Source organism: Callorhinchus milii, unplaced genomic scaffold (genome assembly GCF_018977255.1).
Source record: "Callorhinchus milii isolate IMCB2004 unplaced genomic scaffold, IMCB_Cmil_1.0 Scaffold5, whole genome shotgun sequence".
Classification (NCBI taxonomy): Eukaryota; Metazoa; Chordata; class Chondrichthyes; order Chimaeriformes; family Callorhinchidae; genus Callorhinchus; species Callorhinchus milii.
In genome coordinates, this window is record NW_024704746.1 from 46,456,567 (window position 1) to 46,478,460 (window position 21,894).

The 21,894-nt window shown below is 40.5% G+C and overlaps 1 protein-coding gene across 2 annotated transcripts in view; it reads left to right on the forward strand.

Moving 5' to 3' along the window:
* Positions 1 to 1,249: 1,249 nt before the first annotated feature.
* The window catches only part of wnk1b (WNK lysine deficient protein kinase 1b), a 102,878-nt gene continuing 82,233 nt past the window's right edge, over positions 1,250 to 21,894 (forward strand). For both annotated transcript variants that reach the window (XM_042335025.1, XM_007894706.2), the window contains exon 1: positions 1,250 to 2,640. In XM_042335025.1, coding sequence (XP_042190959.1) covers positions 1,849 to 2,640 — 792 coding nt within the window. In that variant the 5' untranslated portion in view covers positions 1,250 to 1,848. The remainder of the gene's footprint in view (positions 2,641 to 21,894) is intronic.

Genomic DNA, 21,894 nt, shown 5'->3' on the forward strand with positions numbered 1-21,894 from the left:
GTCCCTTCTGATGACCTTTCTTTTCGACCGCGCCTTTGGGTCATCTTCCTCCACCTCCTCCTGGCTCGGCCCCGGGATTCCTTACTGTGAAGCGCTCTGAGACGCCGTCCGGCGCGGAGGGCGCGATATAAATCCAAGTTGTTGTTGTTGGTGGTGGTGGTACCTCAGCTCTCCCTCCTCCGGCCGTTGCGCATATCACGCGCGACCTCAGCCCGTTCCACTGGAAGAGGGGCGGGGAGAAGGAGGGAAATTAAATTTACGTCACCAACTGTCACGCTCGCGGAGGAGCACGTCGGGACTTGTAGTCCTTGCGGAGCCCGGCCGCTGAGGAGGTGGGGGTTGTCTCACGCGCTCTGTCTCTTGATGCTTCGCTCCCCGCCCGAACTACATCTCCCGTGATACGCCGCGCGCGGGCGGGCGGGCGGGCGGTTGGTTGGATGTGGGCGGGTGGGTGTAGGTGGTGGCGCACGCGCGCTCGTCACCTGGTGCTCGAGCGCTGAGCCGCTCGCTCTGTCGGGTGTTTTGGGTGAACTGGAGTTTGAGTGAAGTCAAAGACGGCGAGAGTCCGCCATTTACAGCGAGCGAGCGAGCGAGAGAGAGAGAAGAGTGTCCGACTCCAGACCTTCACGGAAGGATTAAACGTCTCTCTCCGCGCCATCCACCTCCTCTCCCTCTCCTCTCTCTCTACCTTGTCCTCGCAGAGACTTTATTTCTGATCGTCTCTCCCTCGCTCCCTCTCTCCGGTGAAAACACCAACGTGAAAAAAAAGGAGTCGGGGGCGATTTACAAAGAGAGAGAATCTTTTCGGGAAGGGAAGAAGCCGGGATGTCGCGTATGTGGATGGGGCTGCAGTGAGAGCCTCTGCCCGGGGCAGCTCGGCCTCGCTCTTTTTTTTTAAAAAAAAGGCTTTTTCTTTTGCTTCCAGGCCCCATCGTCTGTCTCGTCGTGTCTCCCGGCCCAGGCGGTCGTCGTCCGTGCTTGGCGGACCTGCTTTCTTTTGTGTGTTTTTTTTTGTTAAGTTATAATTTCTTAATTTATCTCTCTGTCTCTCTCTCGCTCTCTCTCTCTCTCGCTCTCTCTCTCTCGCATCATTCTCGAAAGCTTTAAAGGAGCGGCGCCTCGTTTCGTGCACACTCCCGAGGTTGCGTGTGGCGCTGTCTTGGAAGTGTGTTCGTGGGGTGGGTGGGGGGTGGGGGGGGGGAGAGGAGAAGGAGAAGAAGAAGAAGAAGAAAAAAGGAGAGATCTGAACATTTATTTTAAAAACGATGGAGTTGTCTGCCTTTTGAGAGAGAAAAAGGGGTCACGGCGGCGTGAAAGGGGATTCTTCAGCCTCAGTGACTTGAAGTAAACGCAGTACTGTTTTTTTAAAAAAAAATATCTTTGGGTTTTTTTCGCGAAAGAGTCTTTATTTTAATTCTCTTTCCTTTAGGTCTGTGTTTTTTTTTTTCCTTTTAAACCCTTTTGTGTCTCTCTGCCCGGTATAAATGAAAACGGTTTGGTGGGGTTTTTAATTAAGGATGGATGGGTCACATCGGACGGTCCACGTTTATTTCGCTGCACCGCAATTGATCGATTTGGACAGGATTGTGTGTGTCCTTATCGCTGGTTATAAAGGAACACCTCTGCTCCAGAGGGCCGACCCTTTGCACAGAGGTAATATGGATTTGTTTTGATTTATTTTATTTGAGAACGGACAAAATATCGTTTTGCTCCCTTTACTCTTCGTCGTTGGTACTCGTATTACTTGGCACTTATCAATCGCACGCTTTTTGAAGTCTCTTGGCCGAAAAGGAAGCTACTGCAACTACAGCTTTTGATTTCGACATTTTGCAAGGTTTTTGTGTAACAATGTCGGAAAGCTCGGATAAGATTTCATCTTTATTGCGCCCTCCTAAAAATGGTACCAATTCCAGCTCGGATACCACGATTGGGGAACGTTTAGGAGCAAGTTTGCTGACAAGAAAGGAAGACAACACCATCATGAGGCGGAGGCATACTATGGACAAGGACAGCAAAACTGATCACCAACGTTTCTTCAGAAGGAGTGTGCTCTGCGATTCCAACGTTACTGCATTGGACCATCTGCCCAGCAAAACCAGTTTTATCGCCTCGCCACCCGAATCGGATAATACAGCTTTATTAATAAGTAGTGTCACTCAAAATAACGCGGCGCAACCTTCGATAAAGGCAGCTACTGTTGCCCCAGTCTTGCCTGCAGTTCCTGTAATCGCCGAAGAAAAATACGAAAATTGCAGTGATAGCAATTCAAAAGACGGAAGTACACCCGCGGGAATCGGCGATGTTGGACCCGGGGCAGACATTTGCAACCATGTCGAGGCTACAGTCACCAGTAGTGCTAATAAAGACAGAAAAAAGCAAAAAAGTGTCGCAATCAATCAGGAAATCGAGCAGAAAATCTGCGAAGAGGACAGCGCGGAAAGCCGAGAAGCGGAGGAGGCAAGAAACCTCGAGAGAAAGGCACAGGAGGATAATGAAGAAATAGAGACAAAGGCAGTGGGCACTTCTCCTGACGGGAGGTTTTTGAAGTTTGACATAGAAATCGGGAGAGGATCTTTCAAAACTGTATATAAAGGTTTAGATACGGAAACGACCGTGGAAGTTGCTTGGTGTGAATTGCAGGTGAGTTTCGTGCTGGTGGTGTGGGTCAGTGCACTCAGCACCACGAAGGTTGGCTATTTAAATTATTTCCTGTTGCATCAGTGCCGGTCGTGTTAATCATGAGTCATAATAATCGTACAGAAAGTGATATAACCTTTAACACAAAATGAGTTGGGTCATAACAATTGTCACCTCTTCCCTCAGATACACACGAAGGAAATTAAATCTGTCAGTGTGACATGGGGGAGGGAAATGATTCGGAAACTGGCTTTGGGGTTATTCGCATTTCAAATCTTAAAGTAACATTTTCTTAATGGAACATGTTAATGTTGTGAAGCGTTTCCACTGTCAACCACGGAACATGAATTATCCAAACATTTGGGAAGCACTACTTTGTGCTGCCGAAGCTGTTTTTAGCTTTCCATCTGCATTTGTATCCATTAATGCACAATTGTTACATGAAATAATTGACAGAGCTGGTGAGGTAGGCCTGAAGTGTTTAAACTGAATGTTGGTAACTATTCATGTTTCCTTTATAGCAATTGCATTTTAGGTTTCCTCACAGTAATAAGGATAAGGATTTACTAGGACAAAACATTTACTTTAGTTAGACATTTAAAACTTTAGATAATTTTTTAAATAGAAATCACTGCGTCATAGACTGACAGACTGAAAAGCTGAATTATCTTGTCAAAATTATTTACACTGAAGGTACTGAAGCAAAAATACTTATCTAGCTTACTCTCGATTATTAAATTGTGGTCATCTAGATGAGAACTCTTTTCATATTTTGGTCCTGAAGTACAGCAAGTTATTTATGTCCTCCACAGTATTTGATCATCTCAAATGATAATGACTCTTTCTGATTAATTTCCCAACCAGATTTTAATCAGCAGTTTTGAACAAAAAGTTAACGAATGCATCAGTATTGCTGCTTTTGCTGGGTGTTTTCTCTGTTGAGTGTTGTACTATTCAGAATTCAGATTTTTTTGTTGGAAGAATGAATCTGTGAAAGATTATCCACATATTGTGGGTTGAAGTTCCGATAACCTTCCCAATAATAATAATGATCCTTACATTTGATATAGCGCTTTTCACGTCTTCGAGACGTCCCAAAGAGCTACACAGAATAGACTGTAAAGTGAATATTTGTGGGCAAAATGCAGCAGCCAGTTGCACACAGCAGTGTCCCACAAACAGTCATGGATTGAAGTGACCAATTTTTTTTCTTGAGGGGTTATTATCAGGCGTATGGAGTAAGGAAACTTGCCCAAGGTTTCACCCTGCTGGGAATCAAAACCAGGTCTCTCGCTTGCAAAGCAAGTGCTCCAACCACTGAGCCACAGGACTGGACAATAAAATGAAAATGTGGCATAAAACAAATGTTTTGGTCAATTATGTAAATCTCTCCTCTCATGAAACTGATCATATCTGATTCAATGGATTGTTACTTGTGATTTATGAGCTGTTCATTACCAATTTTCTCATGGGAATTTATTCCAGTCACAGCTAGTGATTTTCTAATTTTTTAGAAAGATTTTTATTGAAAAGCATATGATTCATAGATAATATGCTTCTGGAATGTGAAATGTAAATATTATGTGGCTTCATGTATTTTAGTTTTAAAAGTGTGCTGAAATAGTCCAGGTTTATATATGTCATTTACCAGTTAACTCAGCAGTAAGTGTACAGTAACTTAAGAATGGTTTGTGACTAATGTGTACAACAAACCACATGTTGTCACCTGCAACATTAATGGATGTCTAATTATTGTAATGGTTTTAATTTTATCGGTTTTGGGTATATTGATGAACATCAGATACTTATTCCAAATATGTAAGGTTTCAAGTATGGTTTGAAAGCTGGAAGAATTGCTTACATTGCAGGAAACTATTTTTAAGATAGTGCTTTTCAATCATATGGCCACAAATCAAATTTTGTTGGGTACTTAAACTACACACTACTGTGTTTTGGAGAAATCCAGGTTATAAAACAGCTCCTTGGGGACTTGATCAATTTGCCCATTTTTATGGTGCGTTCAAAGAGTGTATATTTTGAGTTTGATCTGCGATGCTTAGTGATGTATTAAGTTACTTAAAGTAAACAAAGATTGGAGGAAAGGTGAGGTAAGGTCCTCAGATTTGGTGGAAATTATGTCCTGCTTGTTTGGGGGGTACAAAGATCTTGAGTTTAGAATGTTTTTCAAAACTTTCTTTAATCAGAATTATAGTTCTGCAGCAATCTTCTTCTGCCCTAATAAAAATCTGCATTTGTAGTGGGCTTATTTCAGCCTGTTTTAGCAAGATTCAAATGGATTTTGAAAATGGGAAGAGTTAACTAATTTGTGGAAACAAATATTTTTCAACAAATTTTGTTCAGAATTCTAAATTTCAGTGTTTATTTGCCTGTATTCTCATTTTAATGTTTACAAACTCACACGTGTGCAAAATAATATCATAGTTTAATCATATGGTTTCAAGTGCTTCACACTTCCTGAAACCTGTGTGGTATCTTTTGCCTCCAGGACTTCATTAATAAGAATCAAAAGCACAAGTATTCGAATAACTAAGGAGTCCTGTAGCTCAGTGGTTAGAGCACTCGCTTTGCAAGTGAGAAACCTGAGTTCAATTCCAGGCAGAGGGTGAAACCTTGGGCAAGTTTCCTTACTCCACACGCGTAATAATAATCCCTCCAAAACCAAAAACAATAATACAATTGGTCATTTTCAATCTACGACTGTTCTACGACTGTTTGTGGGATATTGCTGTGCGCAATTGGCTGCCGCGTTCGCCCACAAAAAAAAACTTGGGTTTGCTGCACGATCCTCACTTCCTTCAGCTCGCCATCGGCAGATGAGCCTTCTGCCATTCTGCCGTGACTCTCTAGAAATCCTTGTCTTTCCCCCTCTGTCTGTCTTTAGAATCCTCCTGAAAATGTGCCTTTTTTCATTTATCGCCTCTTCCTCACATAAGAACATAAGAATTAGGAGCAAGAGTAGGCCATTCAGCCCCTCGAGCCTGCCCCGCCATTCGATAAGATTATGGCTGATCTTCAGACCTAACTCTAATTACCTGCCCTATCCCCATATCCCCTAATCCCTCTTGTTTTTTAAAAATCCATCAGTCTCAGCCTTGAAGATGTTCAAGGACTGAGCATCTACTGCCTTCTGGGGTAGTGCATTCCATAAATTCACTACCCTCTGAGTGAAGAAATGTTTCCTCAACTCTGTTCTAAAAGGCTGACACTTAATTTTAAGACTGTGACCCCTGGTTATAGATTCTGCCACCAGGGGAAACGGACCCTCAATGTCTACTTTATCAGCCCTTTAAGAATCTTATATGTTTCAATAAGATCTCCCCTAATTCTTCTGTACTCTAGAGAATACAGCCCTAGTTTATTCCGCCTATCCTCATAGGTCAGTCCCCTCATCCCAGGAACTAACCTAATGAATCTATGCTGCACCCCCTCTAGGGCAAGTATGTCCTTTTTTAAATAAGGAGACCAAAACTGCACACAATACTCTAGGTGCGGCCTCACCAAGGCCCTATACAGTTGCAGCAAGACTTCCCTACTCTTGTACTCTAAACCTTTTACAATGAACGCTAACATGCCGTTCGCCTTCTTAGTTGCTGCTGCACCTGCAAACTAACTTTTTGAGACTGGTGTACAAGGACACCTAAATCCGTCTGCACACTAACACTGTCTAATCTCTCCCCCTCTAGTAAATAATCTGTTTTTCTATTTTTGCTACCTATAACTTCACACTTCCCCACATTAAATTCCATCTGCCACCTACTCGCCCACTCCCCTAGCCTAACTATATCCCGTTGCAATCTTTTTGCATCATCCTCAGAGCTTACTCTCCCACCTAGTTTAGTGTCATCCGCGAATTTAGATACGTTACATTCAATGTCCTCGTCTAGATCATTGATGTAAATTGTAAATAGCTGAGGCCCAAGCACTGATCCTTGTGGCACTCCACTAGTCACATCCATGTTCAATGTCCACCAGTATCTCTGTAAAAGGCTCCAAGATATTTCCCTTTGTGAAAGGAGCTGCATAAATGCAAGCTGTTTTTTTGATGCCTGTTCTGAGTTTGAAGATTTCTGTTAGAAAAGGTCAGCACTTGGGTACTATAATTTTCCTTTGGTTTAGGAAGGGAAAAAAATAGCTATTTTTCCACTCCTAATCACCTATCCAGTGACCTCTTCTGTAAGTATTGGGTGAGAAGAGGATCGCTTCAGACTCTTGATATCTTGGCTCATGCAGAATGGCAACTTGAGCTCTGAAACTGAGCCTTTCAGGAATGGAGACAATTTAAAAAAAAATCAAGCGTCTCACAAAATGTGTGTTTCAGTTGCTGCACTGTATCTTTAGTATATCTGCAGATCTATGACATTCAGATACTGAATACAAAGTCATGCCGTTGCATTTGTTTCACCAGCAAGAGAGTGGGAATATCAAAGATGCCTCCTATGTGATTTGTTGTTCTGTTTCGTGCAACATGGAAAGGCAAGGAAGGGCAGGTTCATATTGTTCTGTTACTTAAAATCCTAATACTGTATTGTAATTTCATTTCATGTCTTACGAAAGTACTTTTTCTAATTCAATGCGAATAAGAATGCTAGGTTCCATCATTTTAGTGCCCATTGAAAAGGTGACTTATTGTACGTCCTGCAGAAGTGTTAATCAGAGTTTGGACAAGCCCACAGAGGTGTGGAGAAATGTTAGATTCATGCAACCTAAATTCTTTTGAAATGGTTCAATTTGTTTTGAATGGAGCTTGATTTTAGATGTTAACTGTGGAGTTTAACCTCCTGCAATCAAAAGCAATGCTTATAATTTTAGAAAGTGAGGAAGGGAAAACTTGCAAGTTGTTAATGTATTGATGGTGAGAATGATGCCTGTCAAATGGTTTGTATTTTCATTAAAATAGCCAGATCTGAGATTTGCGTAAATGGAAAGCTTAATCAATATCCTTTTGATTCAAATCTTGCCTTCATGTTTACAACTGTAGTTTTTTTTCTGAATTTGAGCTGTTTTTTAGAAAAGGTGAATGTGATATGTCTACTTTGTAATAGTTGGTGGTTGAGGGCAAAAAACCTTTTATGCCCTTTGTTCATCCGTACGTTTTTATTTTAGCATTACTTGCTTCTGATCAACTGTGACTAAAACCGACACATTTTGCATAACTTGGAAATGACACTTTAAACAAGATTTGTTAATTTAATTTTATATTCATGTAACTTTGTAACTTGTCCTTATGTTACATGAAATAATTTGACCCATCCCACTGATGTAACATTTATGCCAGTGGGCTGGTAAATACATAAAATGTACTTAATGGTTTTGGTGCAAAAGTTACAATGTACTTGTGTAATTCTACCTTTTTTCCCCACTATGTTGCACTTAAAGCATTAGGTTGCATTGCACCTTCAAAGTAAATGTAATGCATATTCAGGAATCTCCTAATTTTTAAAACCTTAGGTAATTTTTTTTTCTGATGACCTATTGGTACCATCCAGTGTAGCACAAAGCTTTGGGTTTACTTATAATTTTTCCCAACCCATGGAGAAATGGCCTGCTGAAGCTTTGTGCAAGAATAAACATGAACTTTGATGAACATTTGGGTGCAGAATATGAGGGTGTCTGTGGAACTACAGCCCAATGGAAGAGAAAGAGTCAACTGCCTTCATTTGTGGAGGGGGATTTTTTTCTCAACGAACTAATTTTTTTAGTTTTATCTCTACCGGGGGTTTATTAAGTTGTGATTTAAAGAGAATTTATTGCGTGAAGCTAAAGTATGACAAATTTCCAATGGTTTGATTCATTTCAGAGAGTTGCCATCAGGTAGACCAGATTAAGTAGAGATATCCATAAATCATGCCATCAACAGTGATACTTAAACCACAACCTAGGAACCATTGTAAATACCATTTTTGTATTTCAGAGGTTTTCTGCACTAGCCTGCGCACACAGAGTCTAGGCTTGGGAAGCACTGCCAAAAATGTGCTTCCCAAGCCTAGACTGATTTATTTGCGAATATGTTGATGTAATCTATAGCCTGAGATGTAATTTTACATTACTTTGCAATACTTTCAATTATGAGTTAAACAAATTGTATTTATATAGCACCTTTCTGTTTTCTCCTACAGTTTTCATTTTGTGGTTCATATTTCTGACAGATGTGTTTTAAATTTGTGAGGCTCTCAGTTGATAAAACTTTTTCACTGTGTAATCTCCAAATCAATATTTGGCTCCCTACATTCAAGGAAGTTAGATAATGGAATGAAAATTTGTTGAAGATAACAATCTATAAGAATATATGGTTTGACGGGCACAAAGTTACCCTCTTTGAACCCCTCCAATCCGGCTTCCGCACTGCCCATAGCACGGAATCAGCCCTGGTCAAAGTCACGAATGACATTCTGAACATCTGTGATCAGCGCTCCCTCTGCCTCCTTGTCCTCCTCGACCTCTCTACCGCCTTCGACACTGTCGACCGCTCCATCCTCATACACAGCCTCTCTTTACTTAATCTTCGCGGGCATGCCCTTGCCTGGATCAAATCCTATCTTTCTCACCGTCTCCACTTTGTTGCCTCTAACGGTTTCTCCTCCAGCCCCCGCACTGTCATGTTTGGGGTCCCCCAGGTCTCTGTCCTTGGCCCTCTCCTCTTTAATATCTACATGCTCCCCCTTGGTGACATCATCCACAGACATGGGGTCAACTTCCATATGTTTGCGGATGACACCCAACTCTTATCTTTCCGCCTCCACCCTCAACTCCAGGATCACTGCTGTCCTGACAGACTGCCTGTCGGACATCAAGTCCTGGATGAGGGAAAATTTTCTACAGTTGAATGTAAGCAAGACTGAGACCCTCCTGATTGACTCACGCCGGCGCCTCAGCACCTCAGGCTCTGGCAGCATCAGCATCCATGGTTGCACACTTCAACTCACCAAGCCAGTCAGGAACCTAGGTGTCTTGTTTGACCCTCAACTGTCTTTTCTTCCCCACATCCAAGCCATGACCCGCTCTGCCTTCCCTCACCTCTGTAACATCGCCCAACTCTGCCACTACCTCAGGCCACTGAAACTCTTGTTCATGCCTTCATCACCCCCAGGCTCGACTATGCAAATGCCCTGCTTGTCGGCCTTCCCAACTCCTCCCTCCACAGGCTGCAGATAATCCAGAACTCTGCAGCCCGTGTCCTCTCCCGCACCAAACTCCGTGACCCCATCTCCCCAATTCTCGCCCAACTCCATTGGCTTCCTATCCTTCACAGGATCCAGTTCAAGATCCTGGTCCTCACCTACAAAGCCCTCCATGGCCTCGCCCCACCCTACCTCTGTGACCTCCTAACCCCCTACCAACCCGCCCGCTCCCTCCGCTCAGCCAGCTCCGGCCTCCTCCACGTCCCCTGACCCACCATTGGCGGGAGAGCCTTCGGCCACTCTGCCCCCAACCTCTGGAATTCCATTGCCCCAATCACTCCACCTCACCCCCTCCTTAGCCTCCTTCAAGTCCCTTCTCAAACCCTTCCTCTGCGACCATGCCATCGCCCTTCCCCTCCCCTTCCTTCTTCCCCCCTGACCCCAGCTCGCATCTGAATTGATGTACTCTATCCAGTACCTTGGGACGTCCTCCCGACGTGAAAGGCGCTATACAAATGTAATTTTGTTGTTGTTGTTGGTTGGTAGGGCTGGGTCATTTGCCTGTCTGATTCCCAATGTTTATACGTGACAGCTTTATCTTTCTTTCCATTAGAAATAAGATGCCTGAAACCATTGTGTTGAAACTTTATGTATGAAGCAAATACTGGATATGGGAGAGTAAGATTGGATTATGTGCTTCATATGGAGAAAAGACAAAGCCTAGATCTGATAGAACAAATGGCTTGTTCCAGTGCTATAATCTGATAATGTGCTAATTTTATCAAGTGGTTTTATTGTGATCAATTGTAATAAGCAGAGTATCTTAAAAGAAATATTAATTGGATGTTACATTTAGAAATGCAGAAAGTCGGAATTTGTTTTAGAGTTAAAACATTCACGAAGGGAGATGGCATGGCTGCGGAAAGAACACTAACATTAACACAAGTTAGTATTGATAAGTGTCTGTAGTGACATAGGTGTAATTAATACATGGAGAGATGAGAGGTTTCTTCCTTGGTGATAGGCTCTCACAGTTTGTAGCACCCGTGACAATCTTGTGAATCTATTGAAATGTGCATTTGAACCTTTTAAAAGGCAAGATTTTTTTCAGCTTGATAATTTGTTTATTTCATTATTCAAAGTCAACCTATCTGCTGCTTTTACAATGCTTGTGGATATAAAAGAAATAGATTTCAATAAATTCACGAAGTTCAGAGATGAGAACGTAAGTGTAGAATTTCACTGTGAATTAAATATATTTATTCTACAATGTTAAATGTTCATACTTTAGCTTTGATTTTTTTCTAACTTTCTTCTGATCTCCTCAATCCAAAATGTACAGCCAAAAGGAAAAAACGAACTTTGGTTGAAATCATAAGATCATGTTTTCAGTTGGTCATTTCAAGTTCTATTTTTGGTTGAAATGTAGCCAGCAAAATTGTGGGGGTAGCGTTAGTGCTCAATACTGATAGACTTTATTGATTTTAAGATGCTCAGGAATTAGTTTTGATGGTTTTATGAGTTCAGAAGTTGTAGCTTTGAAATTCTACATCTGTTACATTGGATGTTTTTTTTGCTGTGGTGAATTAAAAATACTGGTTTGCATCTTTACCACTGCTGATTGTGACTTTTTGAGAGGACATAGATGAAAAATGGTTGTTCACGCTAAGTATTGCTACAAGGGCAGCAATTTCTTAAGCATTCAGGCCTGGATTATGTTTTTATCAACAGGCAGTTTCCCTGCCCTGATTATGTGCATAGCTATAACCTGAGCCAATAGAAAAGTGCGGCCACACTTTTTCCGGGGAATCCATCACAAACGCCCTCCTCCGCTGCAAACAACACCTCCGCTACAAACCTGTACACACAGTGCGCCAGGCTCCAGGCCTCTGTTTGCTCGATGCTGCTACTGTGGGCAGAGCGACTCCCATCGTGCATGCACAGCATGGGAAGTGTTGAGATTTGGTCAGGCGACAGAGGAAGATTGGCATTTATGTGTGTCTCTCTTCGTTCCTCCCCTAACATGAGTTGGCACCAAGGGAGACAGAAGTAGAAAAAGAATGTTTAAGGTAAATTAAAGTGCCAACAGCTGGATGTATGAAAATAAATTGGAGGATATCTGACTGAAAGTGAATCTCAATTTCAGGATTTGCCATTGCAATGCTTTTATGCATTGTGAATTTCTAATTCGTTTATCGCAAGATCTAGTGTGTCAGGATAGTTTTATATGTATTTGTGTTCACTGGTTTGAACTTTTTTTGTTGACATATTTTGCCTATTATGCCTGCCATTCAGTGGCTTCTTTGTTTATGTTTGTTTAAATTTTGGGGTGTTTTAATATCTTCAACCATGAGTTGAAGGGAATTGTAACGTAAACCCATTGGCAGCAATATAACAGGATGTTTTTATATTGTTCAGGCATACACAGTTCATATATTGAAATGTTGCTGTCTTTAATTGGTCTTGACTTGGAGTTTTTTTGTGTGTTTTAAATCCAAATCATTTTGTAAATTTAGATTATTTTAAACAGGTTCCAAAAAAAACTGAGAATTAACGGTGGGTTTGAAGGTTTTGAATGTAAATTACTCAATTGTGGGAAGCTGAACAGCTCCATGAGCTATTGGGAAGTTTATTGCAGCAAAAAATGTTGTAGTGATGGAATAAAGTTTGTTTAGCTGATGGGCTATATATATCCCACTGTCAGCTGCAAAAGACATGTTAAACTCTTGTGCAAATATTTATAGTTCATGAGGTCCCGTTCTTTATTTTTTTATTCTTGTTCTTAGCCTCTCTTAGCCTTTTTCCCCTGGCTGCCCCACTCCTGTGAAGGAGCGATGATGGTGAAAGTAGAAATCTTCTATTTATCTTAGATTTGCTGTTCTGGTAACATAAAGCAAAAAGTCTCCCTGCAGAATGATGCAATTTGTTTTCATAACAATTTAAATTATGATTCACTGCGAATAAATTGTCATGAATTGAGACAAATTTTCTTTTATCATTTGATTTGGTCTCAAAACCTTTCTCTTTGACCGTGCCTTCAGCTCCCCTCTCGACTCTCTTCCTCCTCCTCGCTCCCTCCCTTCCCTCCCCTCACCCTGACCATTTCCCCCCTCCTCTCTCCCTCCCTTCCCTCCCCTCACCCTGACCATTTCCCCCCTGCTCGGGTCATGACCCAACTGTGCAGCGCCTTGGGACGTCCTCCTGACGTGAAAGGCGCTCTATAAATGGAATCTTGTTGTTGTTGTTGTTGTTGATTTCTCCATATATTAAGGGAACTATAGTTTCAGGCATGTTACACAACTAAGCCTTTTTACTTACTCAGATGAATTTTGGATTTCAAAGAAGAGAAAGAGTTTCCATTTCTGATGGGTAAAGTCGAACCATTATATTCAAAGGAAATGGGAAAGATCACAAGTTTGGAAATATCTCCATTTGTCAATGTTGTGGACATTTCTTTGGAATTAAGATACTAGTACAGTCAAACCTGTCTTTAACAATGGCTCAAGGGACTGATGTTTATACAAGGTGGCCTCCGAGTCAGGGTTCGTTGGTGTGTGTAGATATTATAAGTGTACAGAAAAATACGGGGAGTCCTATAGTGTATTGGTTTGAACACATGCCTCACAAGCGAGAGGTTTGATACCTGGTCAGGAAGAAATCTGAGGCAAGACTCCTTACTCCACACACCTGTTTACCTAACAGTAAATAGGGACCCGGTTGTTAGTCGATTGGCGGATTTTGCTCATAAAATGTAGTTAATTCACTTTTAGTATATTCTGTGAAGCGCTTTGAGACGTCTCCATGATGTGATAAGGCGCTATATAAAATGCTATTATTATAATGTGCATACTATAAATTAATATAAATAAATAAAAGATTATAAATACCTACTAATAATTAAATTACAACTACAAAACTTCAGTGTTTGGCTGAAGAAATCCAGAATCATTTTCTGGTGGACACTCGCAATTTTCTGTCAGAAAGCTTGGCCTCTAAAAAGGGTGTCGGTACAAAAGGAACAGCTGTAAAAAGACTGACAGAGTGCCCACTGGTTACGTTAGACAGGTAGTTGCTGAATAGGGTTAGTTTATTATGCAAAATCTATCTGGATGCTTCTAGAGTGTTTAAAAGGGATGGTTGCGAAATGGAGGTGGTTGCTTGAACAAGTTTGACTGTACTTTTGTGCAAAACAGATTTAATTTGTGCAGCCATTGTTTCAAGAGGCTTCACATGGATTTGATATGATAAAACTGCTTTGATTTAGCCTGATCCTAATGTTAGATTTGTTTTATTCCAGAATGCAAGTTTTTTTAAAAAAAGGAGACTTGTGCACTACTACAGCTATACTGTGACATACAGTGTATTTGATGGTGGGTTGGGGTTAAGAAACCTGACTCCAGCTTCCAGAAATGACTGAAGACATCTGTTCAGATGTCTTTATTAAGCATCATGGCAATACAATCGCAAGGTGTTTTGCCCCAGCCAATAAAATTTGCCATTTTAATATTGAATTTTCTTATATTTTGTTATTATTAATAATACTCCTTGCATTTGATATAGCGCCGAATCACGTTTTCGCGACGTCTCAAAGTTCTGGCTTGTGGTATATTTTAACCTGCCTTATGGCCTGTGGTTTTTCATGTTATATAATGCTCAGAGGTGTGACAAGTCTTTTTTAGTTAAAACATTGCACAGGAAGTATATCTACTTGAAGAGCAAATTGTTTGCTATATGCTTGATTGACTGCATTTCCTGTTTGGAATTGGAAGTTTTTTTTATTGTGCTGACAGTTGAATGGTACCCAATCATAACATGATAAAGCCAAGGTGTTCATCCTTTAATAATCAGTAAGGGATGAGGTAGTCTGCTATTGTAAATTTCAAATGAAAAATTCTACGATGTCAATGAGTCAAATATTAATTTCTATAAATAAAAGTGATGATTTAGCAACTTTAACGTCCGGTGGACATCCCAAGATGCTTGGCATCTGAGCTGGGGATGGGAGCGGAAAGATGATGGGAAGTGTAAAAAAAAAAGTAAGGTCTTGAGACTGACTTTGAAAGAGGTGAGAGGGGGGGCAAGTCGGAGGGATTCTGGAAAGAGTTCCAGAGAATCTGGGCAGAGATATTGAAAGCCCGATTGCCAGTGATAGGGTAGGATACATGATACACTAAGCAAAACGAGTGGCAGGGGTTCACAGAAGTAGGGTGGGGCAAGACTTAAGAGGGATTTCAAGGTGAGGATGAGCATCTTGAACTTGATTTACCACGCACTTCAAACAGTGAAACATGAATTAGAGTATCTTAGCTATAAGCAAATCAAACAATTATGAACTTTGCATTGGTTATGCATATAATTAGTTTTGTAACAACGTTTTCATAGTTTTATGCTTTATTATCAGTTTGACAAATTTAAATGAGATACAAACTTTGATCACTAACCTTTTCTCATCAATTAATTTGATTGGGAGAGGGGAGAAACAGAAGTACGAAAGGGATATTCGTACTGTTGGTAATATTTCTTGTCTCTTTTGGACGTTATGCAGGCTAAAAAGAAAACTGTCTCTCAACAGTTGTCAATGTTGTGGACTCTTATTTGGAATTGAGCACCAGTACACCAAATCTCCTTCACCAAAAATATAATTATAATAAAAGTGTAGATTACCTGTGCTAGGGAATTGCTTGTTTGCTTGTCTGAATTCTCATTTGTCAGATTATGTTAGAAAAACGTGAGTTTTATGGAGTGAATTGAAAGTGACAAACCCAATCTGAGTTCAGAAAATATCCTGGGCAAGAGATGTTCATAAATATCAACTATTTCCACCGACTCGCCCTCTGAAAATATGTTAGACTTGATCCCAGGAATCCATGACCATTTGGTGCACGGTGCAGAACTATATTTATATTATTCTTTAAAAAATAGTTCAAGTGAATTTTCCAAAAATAAGTATCAGCTGTCAGGACTCAGCAGCTGCAGTTAAACCATGTCCATTGTCAAGATGGCCAGTAATTTAATGTTGCGTCGACCACCTCATGTCAGTGCAATGGGTAACTCCTGAACACCATTTTACTTTAAAGCAAGAATGGTGGATTGTCAAGTTTTACTTTGGTTAGTTTACTTCCTGATTATAATGTACAATCCGAGTAGAAGACTTGGGAAGATAGATTAAGATAAAACTTAAGAAATAAAACCAGGTGAATTTAAATCCAGTCCCCCATTTTAAGATGCAATCCCCCACCTACTTTCCTTACCTCAGTTTAAGATTGCTGATCACAATGTCACATGCTAATATTTACTTCATCTAATCTGAAATGAAGATCAGGAGAGGTAATTTACCAAATCAGATGAAGACCCTGTATCCCATTTGATCTCAATCCACCCAATCTGTCTTTCGATTATAGTATCAAGAATCTTTTCTTAGAATCCTTAATTTAGGCAACATTTTTAAAGCTGAGCCAAGCAAGTCTTGTCTTTGTGTTTCAACACATTTGGTGATTTTTTTTATCTTTAATTATTTTTCTCTCTTTCTGGTTCTGATTATTTGGTCCTGGCTGAATGCAGAACTGGAAGGCGCTTTGAGATGTCTCGAAGACTTGATAAGGCGCTATATCAAATTACAGTATTATAACCTCATAGTGAAGGCAGCTGAATGTGAGTCTCCATAGATATTTTCCCTTTTTCCTTTAATCTTTTTCTCTCTCCCCACGCCCTTCCAAAAATAATTGTATGAGCTCAAATAATGTTTTCCAAGTCGAAATGTGGCAAGTTCATGTACATTCAGTAACAGTATATTGTCGGGCATCAGTTGGCACCTAGAATTTTTTTAAAAAGACCAAACTGGCGGCTTTGATATAACGGCTCATAAATTATTCAGTGGAAGAGGAAGAAAAATTCTTTTGAAAGCGTCTATGGAATGTTGTAAATCAGAAGATTCTGAAAGTAGTTTTAATGGATTATTGGGTGAGTATAGTTTTCACTTCATTCTTCAGGATATTTTAGGGTTGTTGGGGGTTATAATCCGCCAAGTGGAATGTATAAGGAAATCTTTTTTAAATGGTATCCTTCATCCTGAATTGGGAGAACCTTATCTGTAATGACTACCTTTAGTGTTTCCAGGGTTGTTTACCAGGCCCAGAGGCAGCGTGAAGGGCATGTTGCTCTTTTCTATTTTTTTGTTTGCCTTTCAGCATTTGTCGTTTCCAGTTTTTCTGTCATGTGGAAAGTAAGTCTTTTGTAAACACATCAACCAATGTAACTATCGGTTCATTCCTAAAATTTGCCTTGGTCAGTTTTGAGCCTCAGACACAAACACACCACACACCATTTGCCATGTATTCCCAGTTGCAGATCATGTGAAATCATAAAGCCGAATTTCTGGTCTACCCTCTCTCTAATCAATAAAAATGCACACAACTTTTGCCTGTTCCCAAAAAGCAACAGATGCAATGGTTGAGGCATAAATGTAATAATAATCCTTCGTTTGAAATAGCCCCTTATCACATCTTCAAGACATCTCAAGGCGCTTCACGGAATATACTGTAAAGTGAATTGACTGTATATTTTGTGGGTGAAACATGGCAACCAGATGTGCACAGCAGTGTCCCACAAAGAGTCATGGATTGATTGAGCACATTTTTTAAAAGGATTATAAAGCGATCCAGCAATCGACTAACAGCCCGGGTTCCTATTTACTACTAGGTAAATGGAGGCGTGTGGAGTAAGGAAATTTGCCCAGAGTTTCACCTTACCCAACGTTTTGCCCGCCCCATAAATCAAACCCAGGTCCTCTCGCTAACCACTAAGTTACAGAACTCAAAATACTCCCTTGGAACTTGTAGCAAATTCCAAGGGAGTAATCGGGATACTGCAAAAATTTAACCATTTGATTTGCAACTTACAGGTATGAGGCTCTCCTGATTTGTTTTCTGACTGGCAATACTCTGTTAGCTTGACAACAACAACAAAATTACATTTATATAGCGCCTTTCACATCGGGAAGATGTCCCAAAGCGCTGGACAAGGTTCTTAGGTCAAAAGGAGGGGAAGAATCTTATTTCTCAGTGACAATTTTATTCACTGATGAGTCCAGTTGATTGGTTCTGGATGTCACTCAAGTGTTAGGGAACCTTTCAGCAGATGAGTTGCTCTTCCGTTCCTCACTTTGTCATCATAACTGATTTCAAGAAGAATTATTCAGTTGAAAGTTTCTTTATGTTGATGAAAGCTTGTGTCTACATACCAGTGAAGGAGGCACAAACCTCTATTTGATTGAAGCTACAGAACCAACAGGTATTGGAATTTTTATTCCATGTCGGGAGGACATCCCAAGGTGCTGGACACTAAGCATTTAAAAAAAAATACCCTTGACCTCAGGATTGAGTTGGCAAATGAGCAAAAAATCCTTAAATTAATTTTATGGATTTATTTCTGACTTAATATGAATATCTAATGTTAGTTATGCTGCATTGGATTTTTCACACAGCATGGTTAGGGTGGGTGAATACAATCTTCTATACTAATAAAGGCGAACTGTCTGTCTGCCTGCTAAGAATGATTGACTTAGAGATATGATTTATACCTCATCGGAAAGGTCTTGCATGGGGGAGCTTCATGGGCATATTTTTTCCAGGGATCTATCGTTGATGAGCTACATTAAAAAATATATTAAAAAATGTTTTAACTAAGCCCCCAAAAAGTGTGCATTGGCATTCTGCAACAAAGTAGCAACAGAGGTCACACACACATACTTCTAGAGAGATGCATCTATACTAATAAAGATGAAATGTCTGTCTGTTGTCTAATCGATTGACATAGAGACATGATTTATAACTCAGCGGAAAGGTCTTGCGGGGGGAGTGTCATGGGCATATTTTTTCAGTGATCGCCGATCGTGACTTAAACAAGCTCATCACACATGTATGGACTCCAACCAGGAGTCCTCCCAAAAGGATATGTATGCCAATATGTGAACTGTGGATGTTAATGAGTTCAATGGCACATTTTCTTAATCTTAAGGGATAAAGATGCCCAAGAAGCGAAGATCAAGCCTTTCAAGGATAAATAAAATTATCAGACGAAAGAGAGAGGACCGCTTAAATGAAACTGGTTGCAAGAGTAGCTGCAACGAGTGGACCAATACTTAATAACTCTGATTGTTTGTGGCATTGCCAGTCAGAATGACTTGACAGATACAGTGGGGAACGTGTCTCACTGATAGCAGCTGGCGTCTGGATAAAATGGCTGCATTGTCCAGACGAAGATCACAGTTCCCTGTTTGGGAGATTTATTTTATAAATTAACTTTAATTGACATTCCACCATAACAATGTTTGAGTTGTGTGGTTTGGAAAGAAACTTTGTTTCCCCCCTCCCTCAACTCCCTTGAGTTTCTAGTCTCAGCCTGGTCATTGTAGAAAGTGCCCAGCAGAAACTGGACACCTTACAAGAGTGAGAGATGGAGATTCAAACATGAACCTCTGTTGTACATAACCTACACTTGAGTGCTGAAGACCTGGGAATTGGTTGTCCACTTGCTCATGCACAAATTAATGTGTTCTAATTAGAACATCAGAAAACCTTGATCTTCTGAAAAGGTAAAATTTTGAATAGTGAGCAACTGTGTTGTAAAAAAGGCTCTAGCTCCAACTTTGTCTCCTTATTTCTGTGAAACTTGGGAGCCACCCCGACCTTGGCACTTGTAGCTTTACAACCGGTTTGCGGTTCACAAATTTTAATACAATGTCTGCTGTCTTGGTAACCTTGATAATTCTGGACTCAATTTAGTTCCGCTTCCTTTTGTGCTGAATGTGGAGTTGTTTTGACTGTACAGTAGCATATAGGACATTCTGTCTCTTCATCCTGTTTGAAGGAAGGTTGGAAAGTTGTTCCTATGAGGGGATAATGATCATTCGTGGAAACTGAGTCAGTTTGGCTTTTCTAAACTCTGAAATCAGAAGAATGAGTAACCATTGAGTGAGAGGAGTCCCTCTGGGATTCAGTTGGCAGCTGGAGAATTATTCTGAGAAATTGCTAGAAATCTTGGATTTTTTGTTTGTAAATTAAATAAGCAGATTTAACAATTGTATTGAAAATTGACATTGAGCCAGTAATATTTTTGTATGATACATTGCCGTATTCTGGCATTGAAAAGTCTTACCAACAGGATGTACTTTAAAGTGTAGTGACTGTGAATTTGTTGGGCAACGCAACAGCCAATATGAGCGCAGCAACGTCCCACAAACAGCCATGAGGTGAATGACCAATATTATTTGGGTGATTGTAGCCCAGGACACTGAGAGAAACTCCTTTCTCTTTTCAAGTAGTGGAATGGTTTCTTTAAACATCCACCAAAACAGGCTGATGGAACATGGGTTTAACGTCTCATCTGAAGCCCAGCAAGTACCTCTGATTGCTCCATCAGTGTACCATTGGATTGTCAGCCACGACAGAGTTCAGAACCTTGACATGGAGCTTGAGACAACAGGCTTCAGATTCTGAAACGAGAGTGGTACTAATTGAGGCTGACACTTAAAGAACAGGATAAAAAAAAATCAATAATTCAAAACTTTCATCTGTAACATTTAGATTTTTAAATCTAGAGCTGTTTTGAGGTTTGCAAATAAGCATGAAGACTTTGGAGAATAAAAATGATTTATCTATATATTCCCTTTCTCTTCTGTTTGCACTATAAAATATTATTGTCCAAATATTATTGTTGTTCAGTAAAGCTTCAAAGAAAGGCACTTCCGTACTCTTAATTTTTTAAAACAAAATAACAAGTCTAATTTTTAAATGATGCGTTGGTCATTTTCAGTCAATTAAGGGATCTGTGTTAGGATGGCTAGTGTTCACCAAAGACATAAATGATTTAGGTTCAGGTTTTGGAGGTGTGTTGCCAAAATTTGCAGATGACACCAAACTGGGGGATATGATGAACATTGCAGGGGATTGCAGAAGAGTGCGGGAAGACATAAACAAATTGGAAGAATAAGAAGAAGCAGATGAAGCTTAATGTAGAAAATACCAAGTAATTCACTTTGGCAGAAAAAATAAAGAAGCCGTCTATAGTCCAGATGGGAGGAACCAAATACAAGCAAGGGTATCTGGGGATTCAGATGCACAAATCTCTGAAAGCAGCTACACTATTAAAAAAAAAAGTTCAGTGGGGGCTTGGGCTTTATATCCTGAGGGATAAAATATAAAAGTGAGGAGGTGTTGTTGAATTTATACAATATCTTGGTTGGACCACATTTGGAATTTTGTGTCCAGTTCTGGACTCCACACTGAGGAGGATCTCGGTGGAAAGAGTATGCAGCATAGGTTTATGAGCATGATACCAATGTTAGCAGATTCCTGCGATCAGGATAAACTGGATACGTTAGACCTATTTTTGTTAGAGAAAAGGTGTTTAAGGGGAGAACCTAATAAGAGGAGTTTAAAATTATAAAAGGGTTCAATAACGTTAACATAAATAGTTTGCTTCCACTGTGTGATCTAAAAGAGAATTTAGGACGGCCTACTTCATGCAGAGGGTAGAGAGGTTGTGGAACTCGCTGCCTGAAGCAGTGGTTGAATCAGTTAGGACAGATTCGTTGAAGAGGAAGCTAGACCTTTACACAAAGAAGAGGGGAATAGAAGAGTATGGGATGTAGTAAAGAATGGGTGAAGACTTGTATAGAGTGTAAACACTGGCACGGACTGGCTGGGCCGAGTGGCCCCTTTCCATGCTGTACATTCTTCGTACCTTCGGTCTGGAATATGTGAATGGCACCATTTTAGAAAGATAAACCTGTGAGAAATCAGGGCAAATTGTAGAAGGATCAGGGAACACCTCAAGATTGTTTGCATCCAGATACAATTTTTGTGAACGATTAACACAGAATGCAATCATGTTGTATTGCAACGTTGGGCAAATAAATGAAATATTTGCAGAGCTGCAGTTTTTCTGTACAAGTACTTTTTAAAGCCTTTCACAGTCGTTCTCCTCCCTACCTCTGTGACCTACTGCAACTTTACCAACCTGCCCGCTCCCTCTGCTGGGTGGGCAGTCGCCTGCTCCATGTCCCCCTCACCCTGCCCACTTGGTACTCAGGCCTTAAGCGTTTTTTCCTTCTGGAACT